Source organism: Siniperca chuatsi, linkage group LG20 (assembly GCF_020085105.1).
Source record: "Siniperca chuatsi isolate FFG_IHB_CAS linkage group LG20, ASM2008510v1, whole genome shotgun sequence".
NCBI lineage: Eukaryota > Metazoa > Chordata > Actinopteri > Centrarchiformes > Sinipercidae > Siniperca > Siniperca chuatsi.
In genome coordinates, this window is record NC_058061.1 from 7,692,937 (window position 1) to 7,715,073 (window position 22,137).

The 22,137-nt window shown below is 39.5% G+C and overlaps 1 protein-coding gene across 6 annotated transcripts; it reads left to right on the top strand.

The window, feature by feature from the left end:
* The first annotated feature begins 347 nt into the window (after positions 1-347).
* On the top strand, positions 348-21,367 carry LOC122867273 (cytohesin-1-like). Of its 6 annotated transcripts, XM_044177844.1 has the most exons (13): positions 7,840-8,223; positions 8,794-8,846; positions 11,206-11,288; positions 14,273-14,337; positions 15,438-15,504; positions 15,979-16,097; positions 16,706-16,899; positions 17,312-17,460; positions 18,658-18,769; positions 19,361-19,437; positions 19,563-19,634; positions 20,118-20,272; positions 20,382-21,367. In XM_044177844.1, exons 5-13 carry the CDS (start codon positions 15,445-15,447, stop codon positions 20,458-20,460), a joined length of 1,017 nt encoding a protein of 338 aa, XP_044033779.1. In that variant the 5' UTR covers positions 7,840-8,223; positions 8,794-8,846; positions 11,206-11,288; positions 14,273-14,337; positions 15,438-15,444; the 3' UTR covers positions 20,461-21,367. The 6 variants fall into 6 exon arrangements, with proteins under 6 accessions (XP_044033778.1, XP_044033774.1, XP_044033776.1 ...); XM_044177843.1 differs by lacking the exons at positions 7,840-8,223; positions 8,794-8,846 and adding an exon at positions 348-483 and having other exon boundaries at positions 18,658-18,770; positions 19,359-19,437; XM_044177839.1 differs by lacking the exons at positions 7,840-8,223; positions 8,794-8,846 and adding an exon at positions 3,354-3,614.
* Positions 21,368-22,137: the final 770 nt, after the last annotated feature.

Sequence of the window (22,137 nt, forward strand, 5' to 3'; positions counted from 1 at the left end):
CATAACAGCTTTTTAATGAGCAAGAAGAAGGTGAATGATTCTGTTTCTTACTCATGAGAAGGAGGAGGAAAGATGTTCATTGCACTTTCTTGTTCTCTTACATGCTGGGCTTTTTGGTTGTCATGGCAAGCAGATGCATTTAAAAGAGGAGTCAAGGACAGCTGCGCTGAGGGAGGATGTCACAATCTATCTCTCTGTCCAGCCACATTTACTATTCCCCAGTCCCCTTCATTGCCATTTTCCATCGATCCACCAGGTGCCCACAGACTTTCCCTCCTTTCCCCATCACCTGACCGCCCCACCCATCTTCACACCTGTTCCCACTTCTCTCATCTGCTAATGTTAACCTGAACCTGAGCCTGCATGCCTGTCTGTAAGCTATTTTTGGTCATTAAACCATAGACGTCATTCTGCTGCCTCCCCCGTCTGCACTTGAGTCCAATCCTATATATCCTGAGTTGTGACAGACGAAGTGACAATAAGGTGAGTATATCTGAAAATGGTGGTACTATTTTTATTTTTTTTCCCATCAGGAGACTCTCAAATCGAAAAGATGAAAATAAAATAAACAAGCATCTGAAAGTACTGAAGTGTGTGAGTGACTAAGTACATTTACTCAAGTACTGCACTTCATATTTAGTTAAGTATTAAGATTTTATGATACTTTACTTTTACTCCACTACAATTCAAAGTCAAATATTGTACTTTTTTTACTCCACTGCATTTAGTTAACATTTATAGTTGCTAGTTACTTTGCAGATGAAGATTTTACATATAAAACATGTTGTGAATTTACAAAATATGCATTATAGTTGAAACTACCCAACATTAAAAGGCTGCTTACATGTTTATGAATCAGCAATACAATTATAATAATGACAAATATAACACACTGAAAGGGGCCATTCGGCCTCATGATTGCTTTTACTTTGAGTACATTTTGCTGAGACTTCTTCTGTCCTTTATGTTGGTACTTTACGTCAATACTTTTTCCACCACGAGTTATTTTTCTACATGTTTTCACTTTTATCTCAGTGAAAGTTGAGTTTGTCGTACACTACAGTAGGTATGTGGTTTTAAAGGAGCAGCAGCAGCAGACAGAGCAACTCAAGGAACTTTAACCCAACTGCATGTATCATCTATATATAGAAAGGTCCATTTGTCTGCATCACAGCCTGATTCTGTGGAAACAGACTCAACGGTTTTCTTTATTTTTATATGCTAATCACATAAGTTCAATGGGGCTGCTTACATCGCCCCACCTACTCTTTCTGTTTTTCATTACCACCTACGATGTCTGGTGTCTAGAACTAGATGTGCTTATATTTACAGTATTTTGAGATTTAATCTAAAGCCACAAAATGCTGTTAAAAGTTGAAGTTGAACAGACAAGACATTCCTGGTTGTCAGAGGGAAAGATTGCGCACACCATGGAGTGATAACTGGCAGAAAAAGTTCAGTAAAAGTGAGTGGATGAGGTCAAGTGCAACAGAAAGAGGTCAGCTCTACAGAGGGAGGAGAGGAGATTTAATGCGTGAAAGAGAGAAATGTAGTGCAAATCCCAAAGCATGGGACCAATGGAATAAAAATCAAAAAATAAGGATATTGTGTAACAAGAGCAATTCAAGGTCAATCAAATCACTCAGTGTTCACCTAAATAGTAGTACTGGTCCTTTTTATGGCAGATGTAATATATAAATAGCTATAGTGGATGTATATGTAGTCTGGAGTAGCAGCTCCAACACTTGGTATGACAACTGCTTGCATTTTCCACACGTTACAGTGAGTTGTTATACAGACTGTCACAAAGGCCAAGTGATGCTACTACTGCCAATACTATTACTTAAAATGATTACTTTTGGTATTAATACTGCTACCATCACTATTACCTTTGTGCTGATATTATACTCAATCGCTGTTAGTTTTTTGTCCGAGCTCTAGGAATAACACATTATAATACATTACTGTGCATTTGATTAATTTTTATTAATAGCTGCTACTTCTACTACAATAAATGTTTATTTACTGCTACTGTTAAGACCTTTTTAAACTGTAAATACTACTACTAGTAGTAGTACTGTTACACTGTTAGTCTGTACTGAACTTGTCATAGTATTTTTTTAGACAGTAGTTGGAGGTGAGGGTGTTGGATTGCACACAGTAGTGGAAAGTAAGTAGATTTACTCAAGTGATGTATTTAAATACAGTTTTGAGGTACTCTACTTGAGTATTTGTTTTATACTACTTTTATTGTACTTCATAAAATAACATTTCAGAGGCAGAAATTGTACTTTCTACTCCACCACATTAATTTAGCAGTGAAGTTACTTTGCAGATTGTTTTATACCAAACATATCGGTTTATAAATTGCATTCTTATATTTTAAACAATACAACAGTTTGTAGGAAAGCAGTTAAAATTATCTCCACCTCAAGGCGTCCCTGGCGAAAATGCCTTAAATAAAAACATCTCCGATTTGACCAACTACAACATTAAAATGCTGCTTACATGTTAATGTATCAGTGATAACAATCAAATTATATAATTTGTATAAGAGGATAACACTCTGCATATACTTTACTTTTTTTAAATTCTAGATATATAACAATCAGATAAAAAGATCTGTACCACAAGATATCCAAATAATTTAGTCAGTATTGTCACAATGACACTGAAATAAAACTCACTTAGGTCATACACACAAATCCTCTAAAACAGACACAAAATATGTGTGTGTGTGTGTATACATAAAGACTCAGGCAGCATACAGATCGTAATATGGACATAGAGTTAAAACACTATGTGAAACACATTCAAATTAAAGTACCTTTTTTCATATTTTGATATTTTGTTACACATTGGTGATAAAACCCCTGTAATACTTAAATGAAAAATATAATTTTGAAACAACAACATACATTTTGAATGTAGGACTTTACTTGTAAAGGGCTATTTTGCAACATAACGTGTGTGTGTGCGTGCGCTCAGCTCTGACTAAACTGGGCTCTGATGTGGGGGTGTGAAACAGGAGGATACAACGTGTGTGTACATTTGTCATCACTTCCAAGAATACTTTAACAACTGTTCAAAGTGACACAGCAGTGGGTGTGGGTCTATGTGCTGTATTATGTGTCCTTTTTTATGTGAATCACTAAAATCTATATGTGTATTATTAAAAAAATGTGTGTATAGTTTAAAATTATTTTAAAAAATGTGTGTATAGTAGTGCAAGTGTGGAGTGCGTGAGGCTGAATTCAGAAGTGAGGTCAAGTGTGTGAACAAGAGCGAGGAGGGAGGAGAGAGAGTGAGAGTAGAGAGTGTTTTTCTGAGTCTGTCAGTCTGGTGGCAGTCGGGAGGGAAAACACTGGCTTTTTCAAGGGCCAGAGCTTTAGCCTGCAGCTGATTTGTTCTTTTTAGTTAAGTATGATGCCGACTTAAGGGGAAGTAAAGCGAAGAGATGCTGAGGGGATACCTTTAACCTCGAACTCTGTTTTGTCTCAAACCCCTGAATACACATTGTTTTGTGATGGGGACTGTGAGCGAGCTGTGCGCCTCCAGTTTCCAGGCATTTCTCTGTCCTTCAGTACGACCAGGGGCACCTGCTACAGCCACAGGTAAGTGTTTTTTAATAAAATACACTTCTCTGTTGTCTTAGTTAAGTATTTGTGAGCTTATGAATAATTAAGTAAACAACCTTCATTCTGAGCTGTGTAAACATGCTTTCTCTTACATTTTTCTTAAAAAAAATAAATAAAGCTTTACGAATCAGTTGTCATCTTTGTTATTATTACAGGTCTTTGCCGGTTAAATGTTGCTTTTGTGTGCCTCTTGATAGCCTAGAAATAACAGGCAAACACAGTGAGACATAGAGAGCAAGACTGGCACAAAGTGTGATTAGTGTTCAGTTGCCGTGGTGATTTTCTGTTAGGTTATCAAGACACAGAGTGCTCTGTAGTGTGTGTGTGTGTGTGTGTGTGTGTGCGCCATGCTGGGTTTTTGACATTTCTGTGTTCATGTACACACAAGTCAGTCAAACTGTGTGTTTGTGTGATATGGTGGGCTTGATTTGAGAGCATGACGCACACCCATCATCCTCTGGTCCAGGATCCTCCTCTCCAGTGGGTGCTGGAGTGACATAATCTCCATCGCTGCCCACTGATCTCCCTCTGTGCAGGTGCTTTCATATTGTATCAATGTGCTCATTCAAAAGCCATTCTGACACAATGAAAGCAGCACTGTACTCACCCAGGTTATTTCCATTTAACTGTACAGCTTTTATGACCTTTCTTTCTATAGCTGGACTTCCCCCTCTATTTTGTCATTTGCTCTGCTTTCTTCTTTATTTTTATGCTGTCACCCTTCAGTTGTGAAGCAGATGTACACAATAGGCTACACTGTAGCTTCCTTTGAAAATAATGAATATCTTTACATTTACCCTTTATCTGCCAAAAGTATTTATTTTGGTTTAATTGGTCAATTTTTTTATTTCTTTTTAAGATGCAGTATCTGTCAATACAATGGAAGTGAATGAGGTTTTATTTTGGTGTGACATTTTAAAAAATCAACAGCAACTTCTTTCCATAAACAATGTCCCTCTTACGCTGGATAATCCAGACTTCACTGCCAACAGTTTTCATTTGAACTACTTTCTACCAAAGAAATAGTCCCCATGAAAACTGTTCACAGCTTGTTACTAACTAGAAGGTACGAATATGTCTTTTGTGTTTGGGTGAGCTGAGCCTTTAAACTGTTAACTTGCAGCAGTTCTTCCCTACCCCTTCCTCAGCATATCCTGTTTTTGGTGTGTCCAAACTCTGAATAAAGCACTGATTCAAGCGCACAGCTGCAATCCTTTGCCCTCCTTTCCTCTATCCTTCCCTACATCCTCTCCTCTCCCTTCCTCTGTCCCTCACGCCCAAGCTGTCCATCTCTGATATCAAACCTGCTTCCTCAGTTTTCACACCCATTTGGATAAATATGTCTCTTCTTTAGCAGGTGGGCGGCGGGGGTGTATTCATTTAAAGGTAATTGGTTTTTTTTAACTTCTTGAGTCATGTATCCTTTTCCTGCTTGAATGAAGATTATGTCCATATACTGATAGATACACACTAAACACACCCATCTATAAATATAGACACAGATACATACAGATATGAAATACGAAAGTCAAAATAACAAGACAGACTGGCTGCAAACAACACAGCAGCCAGGTCACACTCCACAGTTATGAGATACAAAGTCAAAATTATGAGATATTAAGTCAAAATTATGACAGTAAATGGGTTTGTTTATTTAGATCCCCATTAGCTATTTGATTCAATATTTCATAATTTCGACCTACCATGAGTATTTATAGACACAGACAGATATAGTTCACAGATAGCTAGACACCGATACAGTTTATATATAGATAGATAGATAGATAGATAGATAGATAGATAGACATACAGTACATAGACACAGACAGACAGATACAGTAGATACAGACAGATACAGTACATAGACAGACAGATACAGTAGATACAGACAGACGGACAGACAGATACAGTACATAGACAGACAGATACAGTAGATACAGACAGATACAGTACATAGACAGACAGATACAGTAGATACAGACAGACGGACAGACAGATACAGTACATAGACAGACAGATACAGTACAGTAGATACAGACAGACATACAGTAGATACAGACAGACAGACAGACAGATACAGTAGATAGACAGACAGACAGACAGATGCAGTAGATACAGACAGACGGACAGACAGATACAGTACATAGACAGACAGATACAGTACAGTAGATACAGACAGACAGATACAGTAGATACAGACAGACAGACAGACAGATACAGTAGCTACAGACAGACAGACAGAGGTTGGTTTGTGCTTAACCGCTCTCTGATTGGCTGCTGTCGTTGAAGCCACGCCTACGTCATCCTGCTCCAACGCCGGCTGTCTCCGCAGACAGTTGTCATTAACTGCCAGTCTAACGGAAACTGAGTGAGAAAATACAGACACCTTTCGACCTTTAAAGTTACTTTAAAGTAGCAAAATTAGCGCTGTTCTCTAAGCCAGCGTAGACCAACAGCACAAACATGGTTTTAAAGTCGGAAGACGGAGTTGGTAAGTTGACCTGACCCGCTTTAAATAAGCTAGTTACAGTAAGCAGGGCTAACCTAGAGGCTAACCAGGTTAGCTAGCTAACTAGCAACTAACGTAACTTTATCTAACGCTAGATAACTGTAGTGAGCACATACGTATTGTCTGAATACCAGGTATTTTAATGTGTTTTGGCATTTCATTTCCTATCAGGAGAGCGAAAGCAACAAGTCCTCATCTGACTGATTTGTTAATGCTCTTTGGCAGTCTTTATTAACTGGCACAATGGATCCTTTATTAATAACGTGGATTGAGGCCAGACCTCATGGGGGTTTGTGCTTATTGTGCAGCACTGTATAGTTCATGTGTCTATAAATACAATCAATGCAACCTTTTATTGGCCGGAAATGAAGGAATCGCCCTCAAAAAATACTTTGGTTTTTTTAGTTGACTTGGCTGCATGTACTTCTCTGCTCAGTTTCCCAACTTGTGACCAAAGTGACACTTGAAAGGTCAATACAGAGAGGGAGAATCTGCCACAAAAACACAAGAATTAATTTGGATTATTGTCAGCTTCTTTACAACTGCACTAATGTTTCCTCTGACAATTTGAGCCACTCTTACAGGATGTGCTTTACAGTGACGTATATTCTGTAAGGAGAGAATAACCTGTTAAAACAATTACCAAATGTGTTTTTAAATTAAAATGCTGAAAAATTGAAAAGCTATCAAAATGGACTACCAATAACATACATTGGTTTTTAAGTAAGGTAGCTGCTTCCAAGTAGGTAATATCAGTAGGACTGGTAGCTTTTCATTTTTTCCACATGACAGAGTGAGTGCTACCTTATTTTTAAGTTATAATACTGGTAGTCCATTCTGATAGCTTTCTCCCACCTGACAGATTCTTCACTGTAAAAGACATTTCCACCCTGAGGGAGCCGCTCAAGTTGTCAGAAACTTCCTCACTTCCTCTCTCTGTCATGTTTTTCTTTTCTATATCAGGGCACATTTTGTTCTCCCCTGTTCTTATCCATGCTGTTGATTTGTTTCTGCCTCCTTATTGGACTTTCGAGCCTTAAGGCCGTGTGAATGCGATCAGTCACCAGGGAGTTTACCATAACCGCAGGATTATATCACTCTGTTGAGCTTGTTATCCTCAGGCCAGGGGACATTGAAATGCACAATTATCGCCTTGTGAACACTGAAACGGACAATTATTGCCTTGTGAACAGTGCCAAATGCAGACACTCTTACTCTCAAAACACAGATAATTTTCTACTCATAAACAAACTGCTTTGCCTTGGGTCCTGGGTCAGCTGCCGTCCTGTGGGTGAAATAATGAGACAAACCACTGAGGGAGCTGTTGTTGGTGTATGTGTGTGCTCTTTTCTATGAGCAAATGTGATTCGCAGAGAAGGAAGAGTAATTTAATTCTGCCAGTTGTTTACGTATTTGTTATTTGTTGCATTTTGGTTGTTGCTGGTGTCCAGGAGAGGTGAGTCAGCCTCATGTCTGCGCCCTCCTCATCTCTTTACCATACACTGTTTTGAAGACATATGCAAAACTGCACCTCCCCACCTTCTTTCTCGCTCGGACACCGGTGTCCACGTGGGGGAGCCTGTGTTTGATGCTCTGCTCACGGAGGGAGGGAGGAGTCAAGATGGACAGAGGGGAGGGGGAGAGGGTGGGGGGGAGAGATGAGAGTTCAAGGGTTTTCCCCTAACACACACTCACAAACACGCTCAACCTCTACCTCATTTAGCTGCAGGCCTGCTCCCCTCCTCTCCCCTCTCCTGGAACAAGTGCTTGAGGATTAAGAAGCAGGGAGGCTGGACTAGAGGACCACAGGATTGGGATTGGGATTGGAGGGCTCGGGCAGGACTGGATTATTGTTGTGCTGTTGCAGACACCAGATTGGACTGCAGGAAACAGGCTGTTTTGTACAGGATTTTGTGGCTATGGTAGACTTGTGGACTCTGGAGCTGGAGCTATAAACATAACTGGAGCAAGAATCAAACTACTAAATACTAAAGAGCAGGGTGTTTTTGGCTGCACTGGGAATACTGGGACCATTTAGATTGGTGGTGAAGTCACTCAGCAGACAAGCTTTCTCTGGTATGAACCTCTGGATTATGACACAAATGTGTAGGTGTTGAGTGCGTCATCATTACTTCTGCATTAGAGCTGTTTTGCAGAAACTTATCTGTATGAGTGCGTGCATGTGTGTTGTCACGTCTTCCTCAGAAAGTTTCGTTTTAGGTGTGGGGTTTGTGTTTGTTTATTTATTTTTTTTGCATCTGTCATTGTGTCTTCAGAGGAAGCAATGTGTTGCATAAGTGGAAGTAGAAGGATTGAGAATGAACTTTAGGCCTGGATATGTTGGTTGTCCATAGCAGCTGGTCATCAGCAGCATTGCTACGACAAGGTGTCCCATTACTTGCTAACACAAACACACACTTGGTGACCTTGAGACTATGCAGAGCAGCTGGTTGAGGAGCCTGAAGACGAATGTTGTTGTTTACGTCAGAACGTGTGTGTTTGTTTGCTTGAGAGACGGATGATATGACGGTGTTTCATAAATCCACTTGCTCTTATTTCCTCTCTTAATGCCAGAAAGAGGAAGTGAGTGTGAATGCCAGTTTCACTGCCTCTCTGCTCACAATGGTGTGATATTCTTGTCCTCAGGTTTATAATAAGAGCTGCTCCGGCCTACTTAAACCTTTCTCTGTGGGCGAGAGGTATGTATGTGTGATGAGTGAGTGCGTCACTGTCTGTGTGTTTGCAGTATGTAAATGATACCAGTATCCAAGGCTGTGCCACCTGTCACACCACCTTGGACTTGACTTAATTTGCCTTGGACATAGTCAGAGGTGTCTGCATGCCCTGAGAAAGTCCTTTTTTAAATGGTTTGATAAAAAAACTCAAGTCAAGTTTTTCTGGAGCTTTCAATGCATCTCGTTTATTTTGTTTTGTCTTCTATGATGATGAACTTTTGGTTTTTCTTCGTCGGATAAAACAAACATTTTGTCAACTCGGGCTGGGGGAACTTATGATGGGCATTTTTCACTATTTTCTGACATTTTATAGACCAAACATTAATTAATGAATTAATCAAGAAAATAATCGTCAGGTTAAATCGATAATTGAAATAGTTGTTAGTCGCAGCCCTCTATAAAAGATCATTGTATATTATGTAAATTTACAGATTGTATCCTCTAAACTCTAGTAAGTGGACCTTGAATTAAGATTTCTTTTTTTGGTCAAACTACTGTTCAAGGTGAACTTTCACGCTCAGATCTTACAGCCAAAATGATTGGCTAGAATTCAACACCTCAGAAGTCCATTAATATGGTTAAATAGACTTCTGCTTTAGAAGTTATAAAAATGTTGAGGTTTCTTAATGGTTAGAAGTTGGTGGTATTTAGCCCGTAAAAAGCTATTTTTGGTAACACTTTACTTGGATAGTCCGCCTACAGATAGTTATTAGAGTATTTCTAACATTTCAACTGTTTTGCTGTTGTCCATAGATGTTTAACAGATTATCAGTAAAGTATATGTGACATTTCATGAACATACTCTAACAGAGATGTTTTTTGTGCTTAAACTAAATTACTAAAATCATTGTAAGATGTTATAAATATTGATGAAACGTGAGTACTTTGTTGCTCCAGAGGTTGACACTGAGTACCTTGGTCATGATGGCAGCGTGACTCCTCTAATGAGGCAGACAAACAGCAGCAGCAGCACAGCTTGACATGCCCTCTTTGGCTCCTTGTTACTCCGCATAAATTGTGCCTTTTCTTCACCTTTTGTTACTGGTTAGAGCATTTTATATGCCTCAGAAGGTAGCAATAGCAGAAGCTTTATTATGAGACACCCAGTGGAGAGGAACAGCATAAATAGTTGACAGCACAGAGATGTGAAATATGCAGATCAGCACAATAACTACGTGCTGCGTTCACTCTGTCATTACTGGAACTGAATCTTTCTCGCTCGAGTTTTCTAGAGAAAAACCACAAGTCAGTGACGACAGATCCACATTTCCCTCCTTACCTTATCGTTTCTCTGCAGATATCATGTGTGTCTATGGGCTTATGAACTTCTGTTCTATCAGAATACACACTTGGTCATGTACAGTTAAGGGGAGTTGTAAATGTAAGGTGGCATGGACATTTGAGTTTAACAGATACCATAACGTACAGTCTAATGTACCATTTTCAAACTATTATTTGGCGTTTGATGTTTTGTAACATTGCAATATTTTTGTTTTTATATAATGTACAATAAAAATGTACGTATTTATAAAACATTACACCATTTCACCAGCTATATGCAGATTTAAATTTCTGTAACTCCAGCTGGAAAGAGAAAGTACTTCATCTTCTTTCAAAACTACAGTACTCCCACATAGTAGATGTTTTGTCGGATATTTAATCCGTACCATATGTGTAGATTTAGTAGTTTTCTCGGTTGTCTCTCCGTCTCCTTCACCTACAGGTTTTCTATCATTAATCTAACATTGACACCAGAGAAATGCCATTTCCACTGAAATGTCACCAAAAATGTTGCTCAAAAACTGTGAAAACATGTCTGACTTGTACGCAGTTATTCACCAAACACTTTGTGGTATTTAGTCAAAAGAAGTTAATAGATTTTTCGACAACATTTTTCAGTGTTTAAATGGCCTAGAAAGCAGCCTCTATTTCCTAATTTCTATGCAAATATGAATGTTGCTTTTCTCAGTTGTAAGATGCAACAAAAAAGGAGAAGATATTAACTGTGTTTATTCTCTCCTCCTCCAGACTGAATTGTTGGCAGTGGCATTATGGCCAAAAGTCATCAAGTTTCAGCTGGTGTGTGTGTGTGTGTGTGTGTGTATACATCTGTATAAGACAAAGGGGGTTGATTTCATCCTCCACTTTGGGGTTTGGATGCAGGGGGGGTAATTTGATGGATCAAAGATTATGTTGCCATAGTGACCCTGAGCTGTGGGAATCTCAGGTCTCTCTTCTTCCTTTTATGTGTGTGTGTGTGTGTGTGTGTGAGTGTCTAAGAGAGAGTATTTGATCTTTGTACTACATGTATTTCTCTCCTCAGTGCCTGATGACCTCAGTCCAGAGGAGAGACAGGAGCTGGAAAGCATCCGCCGCAGAAAACAAGAGCTACTGCACGACATAAAAGTAACAACACACACTCACACATTTTGTCTACTCCCTTAAACCTTTATTTCTTTTATCAGTTTGATAAACTTTAATCAAGTTGAATTCATCTGGAGTTCAACTTTCTGTTTTCTGTCCTCAGTTATTACTGCTTGGACAAAATGCTTTCTCAACAGAGCAGCCATGAAAGGGAGTTTTTGTTTTTGTCCCTGCTGTGAACCCTGTGGCTGTCTGGACTGTTGAACATGTCATTTTTTAAATGATAGGTTCACAGTTTTTACAACATAAGTGAAATCCACAGTCCTCGTTCTGTGCAGAAATGTATTCAAAGGTTTATCTAAAGTTAAAATGAGGCTTCCGCAGTCTGTGTTAGACAAATCAAGTGGATATCATCCAAAGTTACTGTGTTTTTAAGTATAAAATTCCCCTGGACAGTGTTTCTCTGTTGAGCTGCAGTTGAAGGAAAGTAACAAAAAGAGGGAATTTGGTTATAAAAACACAAATTTTGGAAGATAGCCACTTGATTTATCTAACTCAGAGAGCTGAAGCATCATATTAACTTCAGGTAAGTGTTTGAACGAGGACTGTGGATTTTCTCCCCCATCATTTACATTGACAGCACGTTAGAATGTGATCTTTTAATGGTCAGTATGAACAGGAGGAATAAATACAGCAAGCAAAAATGGTTTCGATATATTCATATGTGCTCCTATTGTTTCAAGACAGACTTGAAAAATTCTGAACCTATCTTTTACACAATTTGAATTATTTCAGGGAATTGAAGGAATGACAAAATCATACAGTGCATTGTTTGCTTTTCCATTTTTTCCTCTTTGTCTGCAAATCACATTATTCAGGTTGTTCTTTGTTCTCTCTGTGTCCTTGAGTAGATTTGTACCTCCATGTCTAGACCAGTGTGCCTAGGGAGGTGTGTGTGTGTGTGTGTGTGTGTGTGTGTGTGGGGAGGTATAGGCGTATGACCACTGGAGCGTTACTGTACACATTCACAACAGATGATCCTCTTTGTGTACGAGGGGGGTGGACCTCGTATGTGTGTCCTCTTGCTCTCTCTGCCCGGGGGGACAGGTTCACCCCCCACCTCAGTTCCCACTACAACCTTAAATTAATTAGCAGGACTGTGTATGTCAGCTCTTTATTTGTATACATTTGTCTTGCAAGATTGGGGGGGGGCCTTATGGCCTTATCCTCATGAACAGGAATTCTAGATAAATAAATGTTAAAAGTTAAATAAAAGCCCAAAATGATAAAAGAACCAAATGACCTTATATCTAGCCAGCATCTCATGTATGTGGCCTTTTGTCTGAGTCTCCATATCAGACTATAGGACAAGTGTTCTTAAGATGTTTTACATGTGCTGGTTTGTAGGATTTGACCAACATAAAGGTTTGTTGATATATTCAGCCAATATTGGCTATTTATTTATGACAGAAAAATCAGTTGTCTTAAAAATGACTTAAAATTGACTGACTGAATGAACCTTAAACGTTCCAAAGTGTGGATACACTTCACTAAAGTCAACAAAATTACTACAAAATTTGAAAGGGGAGTGTTCACAACATGTGCACCACGTCCCTTGCTTAAATATTTATCTACCGTCCATCATGTTAAAGTAAGAACTTGTGGCATTTTTGATAACTGAGTGCGATGCCTCAGCCTAGACCGTATTCTGTGACCCGTCAGTTTCTGTGACCTGTAGCAGTGCAACAATGATTTCGCCTTCAGGTAACATCAAGTGCATCGTACATGCAGAAAAGTGAGGAGCAAACGCAGTTTTCCCCCGCAGCAAAATGAAAAATGAGTCTGGACAGGGTTAATGAGTGTCACAGAACAGTGACGAAGTATGGGGTGAAAGCCCTACACCCTTTCAACACAGTAGAGTCTCTGTGGTTTAGGTATAATACTGAGAGAAACAATTATAGTACATATTTGTTAACTAAGAGATGTCTTCATTCTCCACCAAACAAACTACCCAAAAAGATTCAATAAGGTATTCGAAAGGATTCTGATTCTGATAAAATGCTAACAAACACCATCTCTAGCCCTCAGTCAGCAAGGTGGGCATCCAAAACACACACACACACACACACACACACACACACAAAAAATACAAACAAGCCCTCATGTCAGCAGCGCTGTGCAAGTAGATTGATGGAGTTTATTACCAAGGTCGACTCTCATTCGGCGCCTCTCTCGTCTAAGCCCCGCCCTGTCTTGTCCCAGGGGGGCTGATGGGTAATGAGCTATGAAATATTCCAGTAATGGAGACACAGGACGCTGTTCGTTTATAAGAGGGTGTAACCATGGAAACGCACATGGTGGAATCCAGATAAGTGAAATTATTTACCTTGTTTGCCTGGGTTTCACACACTCATCTGAGACTCTGGCCTCTTCTATAATTATCTTAGTTCATTATCTTTTCTGCTGGCCTCAATGTTTCTCCATCTGTTTCCCTCCTCTGTTTCTTCCCATAACCTCTCTGCCTCTGAGCTCTCCGGAGCAGCTCTGCTAAGCCAGTCAAAGTCTTTGATCCTGCATATTCCCGTCTCCCCTCCAGTGTGACACTCAAACAGACCGGGGAGGGAGTCCGGGGGGGCAGGCTGCTAAATCTGGGTCAGCACAGGGGAGAGGGAGGCAGGGGAGTGGTGGTCAGCTCTGACCCCAGAACAGGTGCTACAGATCCCAGAGAGGATTTTCTGCAAAGGGCGTCTGTTCCACATAACTCCTGCCAAGAGAGTGAATCACGTCTGCACTTTTTTGGGGGTTTTCTGGGTCATCTTTTGAGTAAGAAGTGCTGTGTGTCTGTGTGTGGGTCAGTGAGACATAGCTGGAGCAGACAACCATGTGTAATGCATTGTGCTGACGGTGAGATCAAAGCATCTCCAGAGGGGTCAGACGTCACACAAATATCACATATATGTGTCCGTTGTTTCCTTTTTAGTTTCTGTTTCATCACTCTCCTCCTGTCTCTGTCTGTCTGCTCTCAGAGGCTGAAGGATGAGATAGCAGAGGTGACCAATGAGATTGAAAACCTGGGCCTGACTGAAGAGAGGTAAAGTATCTCTCAACAACCATTTCTGTGCGTGGGCAGCTATGGTCCACTCAGCCTTTGTTTTAGTGGAGGTACATTCATGGGGAAAATTACCAGAAAAATCTCTCAGAACAGAGCCCACTGCAACTAACGATTGTTTACGTTATCAGTTAATCTGTTGAATATTTTGTCTAATGATCGTTTAGTCTATACTATGTCAGAAAATAAGGACAGAGCTCAAGGTGAAGTTTTCAAATTGCTCATTTTGTCTGACCAACAGTTCAAAACCCAAAGATTTTCAATGGTAAATATTCTTAACACAAGGTCTACTTACTTAGCTATTCTCGGTGCTTTCAACCGTATCGAAAGCTTCACCTGAGGAAGGATATGTGATATGTGTCCCCAAAGTTGAGAATGAATCTCCACACTCAAAGATATTTAGTTTACAATTATATAAAACAGAGAAAAGCAGCCTCACGCATTTGAGAAGCTGAAACTAGTGAATGTTTGGCTATTTTTGCTCGATAAATAAGTCGTCAAATTTATTTCTATGGTACATTTAAAACAACATAAGCTGACCAAAGTGCTTTACAATACGTATGCAGGAAAAAATAAAAAAACTAATCAACAACAAAATAAATCATGTGTATACCCAGGCAGAGAGCAAGTTTAAAATATAGTAATTTAAGTACAATTCAAAGCCAAAGAAAAGAGGTGGGCCTTGAGCTGTGCTTTAAAAGACACGAGCGAGGGGGCAGATCTGATTTGGTGGGGCAGTTTGTTCCACAGACTGGGGCCCAAAACTGTGAAGGCATGCGCTTCCGCCGAGCCCGAGGGACGACCAGAAATGACTGGTCAGGGGGGTCAGATAGGTAAGGGGGAGCAGATCCTGTTTGTGCTTTGTATACAAACAGTAAAGTTTTGAAATGAACTCTAAAACTCACAGGACTTTTGTCAAAATTACTGTGCATTTTTTGTTGATCAGCAAAGCTGACAAATTGATTAATCAATCAACAATCGTTTTAGCGTTAGTGGGTTTGGTGGTGATTTAACACACTGACAATGTGTTTGTGTGTGCGGAGCCGTTTATTGAGGTTCTGTTCTGTTTAATCTGTGTTTAGGAAAAGCATGCAGAGGAATAAACAGATGGCCATGGGCCGAAAGAAGTTCAACATGGACCCCAAGAAGGTGAGAATAAATTTTATGTCAGGCTCTTCCTTCTTTCATGTAACATATAAGTGTAGAGCTGCAAGTAACGATTATTTTCATTGTTGATTAATCTTTTGATTATTTTCTCAATTTATCATTTAGTCTCATTTCTAAAACCTCAGAAAATAATGAAAAATGTCCATCCCGGTTACGCTGATAATTATTTAGCTTCTCCTAAATTCTCACATTGGAGAAGCTGCAACCAGAGAATTTTGGTATTTTTTCCCATAAAAACTGACTCAAAAATATTAATTGATGGTGGTTGCAGCTCTAGATTAATGTTAAGTCTGTGGTGAAACTGACACCCTGTCTTGGACTTAAAAAAAAAATTAAAATAAGTTTACATATGATCACTTGTTTGTACCTCACTGGACAAAAACTAATTTGGTGTATTGGTATTTTTAGTGTGTGATGTTCAGACGGGGTTGTGTGTGTTCTGATTTTCTCCTTCAGGGGATTCGCTTCTTGATTGACAGCTCCCTGCTGAAAAACACCAGCGATGACATTGGCCAGTTTCTCTACAAGGGTGAAGGGCTTAATAAGACAGCTATTGGCGACTACCTTGGGGAGAGGTAAGTGATACAAACGACATCCTTTCCGAATAATAGTCATTTTTCACAGCAGACATTTTTACTTGTCATAGCAGAAAAAGCACAGGTGTTACTAATAACATTAATGATGGCTCTGTTCTGTTCGAGTGTTCCAGTAAGTCATGACAGTGAGGCAGCATGCACAACACCAGGACCCTGAAATTGAAGCAGCTAAATGGAATTCAGCCATCATTAATTTTATTGACTCCTGTGCTTTTCCTACTGTGACTGTTCCAAATGTCTTCCGTGAAAAAGGTCTATTCCTCATCAGAAGTAATGATAACAGACCCAGAGAAAAAAGAATGATCCTAATATACAAATCAGGCTCGCTCTCTCTCTCCCATATATATATATATATATATATATATATATATATATATATATATATATATATATATATATGGATATGCTTATGGTGCATTAGCAGTTCTAAAAGATCATCCATTAATCTGTTATCTGATTCGTCCAACTCTTTTAGCCGCCAACTCAGTGAGCGAAACAGAGCTGCGTTCAGTTCTTGATCATGTGTTCTATTTACTCCCCGTGTGCGTGTGCATGTGGGTTTGTGTGGGATCATGCGTGTCGTGCAGAGATGACTTCAACATCGAGGTTTTGCATGCCTTCCTGGAGTTACACGAGTTCTCAGACTTGAACCTGGTTCAGGCTCTCAGGCAGTTCCTGTGGAGCTTTAGGCTGCCCGGTGAGGCCCAGAAGATCGACCGCATGATGGAGGCGTTCGCCCAGCGGTACTGTCGCTGTAACCCTGGAGTGTTTCAGAGTACAGGTACATACATGTCTATGTGTGTTCAGGAAACTGAGCCAGCCAGAAATAAAAAAAAAAAAGTTTACAGTCACAGTTTTTAACTTCTTTCTTTTTTGAGTAAGACACAATAAGTAAAAAATACAGAATTTATTACAGGAGCCAGTAGTAAAACAATTATTATTCACAAAGAGTCCATTTCACAGCCTGTATTCTGGCCACATACTGTATGTAGGGCTCTGAAAAATCACAAAAACACATCACAGACAATGCATGTGCATTTAATGAATAGTTGTTGCACATTTCTGTCTTGGCGTACGTAGCTTATCATGTAAAAAATTTAAATAATTGATTTAAATCAGCTGATAGCACAGAGAAACACAGGAAGATTGTTGTCAAGTCCTAAAAAAGTGCACACACTTTGTCTCTTTTACAGATACCTGTTACGTGTTGTCGTTTGCTGTGATCATGTTGAACACCAGTCTACACAACCCTAACGTGAAGGACAAACCCTCCGTTCAGAGATTCACAGCGATGAACAGAGGAATCAATGATGGAGGAGACCTGCCAGAGGAGCTACTCAGGGTGAGAGAAGTTTATTATTTTAAAACAACTCAAGAGTTTCTATTTCAGCTACACAAACAGCTCAAATCACATCTCCCTCTGTGATATATTTGGGCAGTAACAGTGTGCACAGTTGTAATACTACAAAAACACAGTGGTTTTAGTTGCCTTGATGAATTGTGCCAAATCACACCAGAAAAAGTAGCTGTAATTTCAGAGTTTTCTACACCTGCATCCTGTTCAGGGTCACATGGAGCTGCAGCCTGTTTCACATCCCTAACACACACAAACACCTGCATGTGATTGATTTGGCTGGTCGGGTCAGGTTAAACCCTGGACTGTCTCGCTGTGAAGAAGCACTATTAACCATTAAACCACTGTGCCACCACTGTAAAGCGTTATTTCATTATTAAATCTAGATTTAATCTCAATCTGTGAACCAGTGCTATAGACCTTGTTTATATTTTTGGCATTGTGTATATTTTGGATCTCTGTTTATTGATATTTTATATTTGCACTCTTTCCTAATTTGTACTGCAACTGCTGCACAACAATTTCCTTCGGGATAAATAAAGTTTTCTTTTATCTTATTGTGATTTGAGAGTAGTTATCACCTGAGAAATAATTTTGATATATCTTAAATGTTACTGATTCCTTGTTTTAAAGGACAGCCAATACCTTTAACTGCATAACCATCATTTTCACATATAGATTATTTTATCTGAGACCATATCAGCCACATTAATATAGATTAATAATTAAATAGGTGTATCCAAAATATTGTCCGATAATTAATATTGAAGTGTTCATTTTCAATTTGGCATTTATGTGATGCTTTGTCCCGGTGCAGCTTAATGTCATTGCACACTGTCAAATGATTCTTAACCAGACAAACCTAAAATGAATGCAAAGCTCGATGCTTGGGATCATCTGGCAACAAGACTATGTATATTTTGGCTTCCCAGCAGATAAAAGACAAGGATTGTGAAATGGTCAAAAGATATTGTAGCCAAAATCAACAGTCCCATTTCGAAGAAAAACTGCCCCCAAAGATGCAAAAACAATCTTTGCTCTTTTTTTTTTTTTTTCAATTTTTCAATGAAACAGGCCTCACAGCAAATATCCTGCCTGTATTCATGCTCCTATGCCACCCAATAATCCATATTATAGCATTTCATCTTTCTCATCTTCATCACCTTTATCTCACCCTCTCTGTAGAACCTGTACGACAGCATCAAGAATGAACCCTTTAAGATCCCAGAGGACGATGGGAACGACCTCACACACACCTTCTTCAACCCCGACAGAGAAGGATGGCTGCTGAAACTCGGTGTGTGCATCCATGTGAAATACTTAATTTACGTTTTTTTAATTTCATTCATTCAGTCTGGATCAGTTATTGACTGTGAGCTGGAGGGTCCTCTAGTGGACTGGATTTGTAACAGCGCCTTTAACATGATGAGGACAAACTTGTGTTGTTGCCTCATGTTGAAACTATTTTTTGTAATACTCTTTTATTGACATTCTTCTTGTTTGTTTGTGTTTCATGGGTTTTGACTCCAGGAGGTACGTACCCTTAAACTCCCCAGCTTTAATGCACTGCTTTGCTTCTGAGCTGCCCCCTCCTCCCCTCTCCTTTTTACCCCCACTGGCTGTATGCATCACCTTCACTTCAGTTAGATTCAGAATAAATCATTCATTTCTGTATCTACCTTCGCCCTGCGCTGTATGCTGTTACACCCTGATGTGAAAAAAAAAAATCAAGTTGTTTCACATCTGTTTCTAACCTCAGCTTTCATCTTTGCGATCAGTCGGCTCGATTTAACCTGCTGATGACAGAAAACTTTAGTTGTTGGACTTCATATGACGACAGCAACGCCGTCTTTACTGAAGTCGTGGCTCTCCTGTAATCTCTCCTCAGGTGGACGAGTTAAGACCTGGAAGAGACGCTGGTTTATTCTCACAGATAATTGCCTCTACTACTTTGAATACACAACTGTAAGTACTTCCTGTTTGGCTACATTGCAGCATAAGAGCAGAGATATCTGATACATATTGTATGTAGGCTTAAGTACTTTGATCTCTCATATTGTAATTTATTTTCTCCCTCTGCTGTTTATAAGGATAAGGAACCGAGAGGAATTATTCCACTGGAAAATCTGAGTATCAGAGAAGTCGATGACTCCAAGAAACCGGTAAAGTCTTTCTGCCACATTTTGTCATATAATTTACTATCTGCTGTTTTTCTCTCTCTCAATAAGATCTTTAGCTGAGCGTCATGTCAGAAAAGAGGGATGGAAATATCCAAAAAGTTAAAATGCAAATTAAGCAATCATTTGGTGATGTTTTTAAAACGTTATTCTCCTCTAAATGTTAATATAACAGCTTGCACCTATTGTGGCTGGATATCCATTAGTTGCTTTAATCAAACCCCACTAAGTGTCATTCTTTGTTTTCCTCTTTAAAACATGGCCAGTGTTGGCAGATACAGAGCAGCGCCTTTCTCACCACAAATCAGTTATTTTGTTCCTCGATTCCTTTTTTATATCCCGTCATCGGGAAATCTATTTATTCCCTCCAACATAAAACGCACCTAATTTGGTGATTTTTGCACTTTTCAGACATTTCCTGTTGACATAAAACTCCTGACTCATCTTGTTTGTTCTGCTCTCTCCCAGAACTGCTTTGAGCTCTACATCCCAGACCACAAGGATCAGGTGATCAAGGCCTGCAAGACGGAGGCAGACGGCCGCGTCGTCGAGGGAAACCACACTTTTTACAGAATCTCCGCCCCGACCGCAGAGGAGAAGGACGAATGGATCAACAGCATCAAGTGAGCCACATTTAAACTCCCTCCCTCTCTCTCCTGCAGATGAGTATGATGATGATGATTTCCTGTAAGTCTTGTTATCTAACCCTCCTTCATCATCTTCCACCTGCAGAGCTGCCATCAGCAAAGACCCCTTCTATGAGATGCTGGCTGCTCGGAAGAAGAAGGTCTCGTCTCTGAAGGGGCTGTAGAGCTGCTGAGGATTAAACATTGAAACAAGCACAGCTTGGACTTAATGCAGCTGCCTGGATGTGGACCTGAAACTCCTGCTGCTGCAGTGACACTTGGACCTGCCACAGAGGATTCAGCTTTTAATGAAGCTCTTCCTTCATCACCTTCAGTACCGACACCCCGCTCTCTACAGGTTTGACCTTATGTTCAAAGTTTCATGATTCACTCATAAACCTCTTTTTTATCCTCAAACATCTCCCTTTACACTCTACTCCTGCTGTGCCCTCTGGTTAGGACTCCCACTCTTAAAATATGCTGTAACGACTGAAATGTGTCTGATTCCCCTCAGAGCCGCTTCACACAGACGTGTTTGGTCTGATGTGGAACATCGAGTCTCTACAGCTACTCAAACATTTAATAGGAGGGAAAACATGAAGAGTGCAGGGAGCGTGTAACATGTACTGAAACATGAATTACTTTGGTTCGTAGCTGAACCTGAGGTGAGAAAAAGACGCAGCACATTACGATGGAAGGAGTGGGGGCAGCTGATGAATGAATCACATCATACATTAATGTGATTCAGATACATTTCAGAAGAGCCTAAAACACTTTCAGTTAGTTTACAACCAATCTCTATTTTGATCAGCTGAAGTCTGGTTTCCAGACATGGATTAAACCTCGTCCTCTAATAAAACACTTAAGGTGTTTCAGTAGATATCGTCATTAAGTGCAGGACTGATCTCGTCTGGGACACTTGACTGTATCGTTTAGTCTGATTTGCCATAAAAATGCTTTTTTCTAAGCCTGTTTTCTTACTGCTGTTGGTCTTTTGTCAAAGTACTGTTAATGCATAAATAGCTAAATATTTATTTATCCAGATTTCTTGTAATTTATTACATTTTGTCTCATTAAAAGTTTGCAAACCAATATTCTCTGGTATTTCTGGTTTTTCAATTGTGTTTTCATTTGAAATGTGTTTGTGGATGATTTTATGCTGCTTGGACCAAATCTTAACCACAGAATTTAGAAGATGCAGCAAACCACTAAATACTGACACTAAAATAAATAAATCTGACATGTGCTCATCTACTGTAACTGTACAGCTACAACAGCTCAAGCATCATAATGACTGGACACGGTTTTAAACCATCAATGCATTCAATCAGGAAAAACAATCTCTTATGTACATCAGATATTATATATAACAACTTAAAAAGGTGATAACTTGTTTCTGCTGCCCCAAAGTGGCCAAAAAATAATTTCTTTGTCATTAGACGCAATTAAAAAGGCATGGCAGAATCAGATTTGTGAACCAAATATTTATATTAAATCTTTCCGTGTAAAACACTTCTGAGGATGTAAAATTAACTTGAATTCACCTGGGACTGCAAAAATCTAGAGAGAGAAAGAATTCTTTAGATTTTTTCTTAAGGTATTTCCTTAAACCTGCAAAGACTTTTTGGCCACTTGGGGGCAGCAAAAACAAACTGAACACTGACATAATATCACCTTATAAAGTTGTTAGGGTGAACTAGGGTCAAACAGTTGCTTATTTACACATCCAGCAGTTACTGAGCAACATTAGCATTCATTTAGTCGTGTTAATGTCCGCCTGATAAATCTAAGTCCAATATACACACTCTCTTTTAAAGTCTCTACCAACTCCTGAGGGAAATATCTGGCTCTTTAGCTGCTGT

Coding starts and splice junctions, on each gene's coding strand:
- LOC122867273 (XM_044177839.1), top strand. CDS start 3,527: ATGGGGACTGTGAGCGAGCTGTGCGCCTCCAGTTTCCAGGCATTTCTC. Junction 15,505..15,978: donor TCAACATGGACCCCAAGAAG/GTGAGAATAAAT, acceptor TTTCTCCTTCAG/GGGATTCGCTTCTTGATTGA. Junction 19,635..20,117: donor TCGATGACTCCAAGAAACCG/GTAAAGTCTTTC, acceptor GCTCTCTCCCAG/AACTGCTTTGAGCTCTACAT.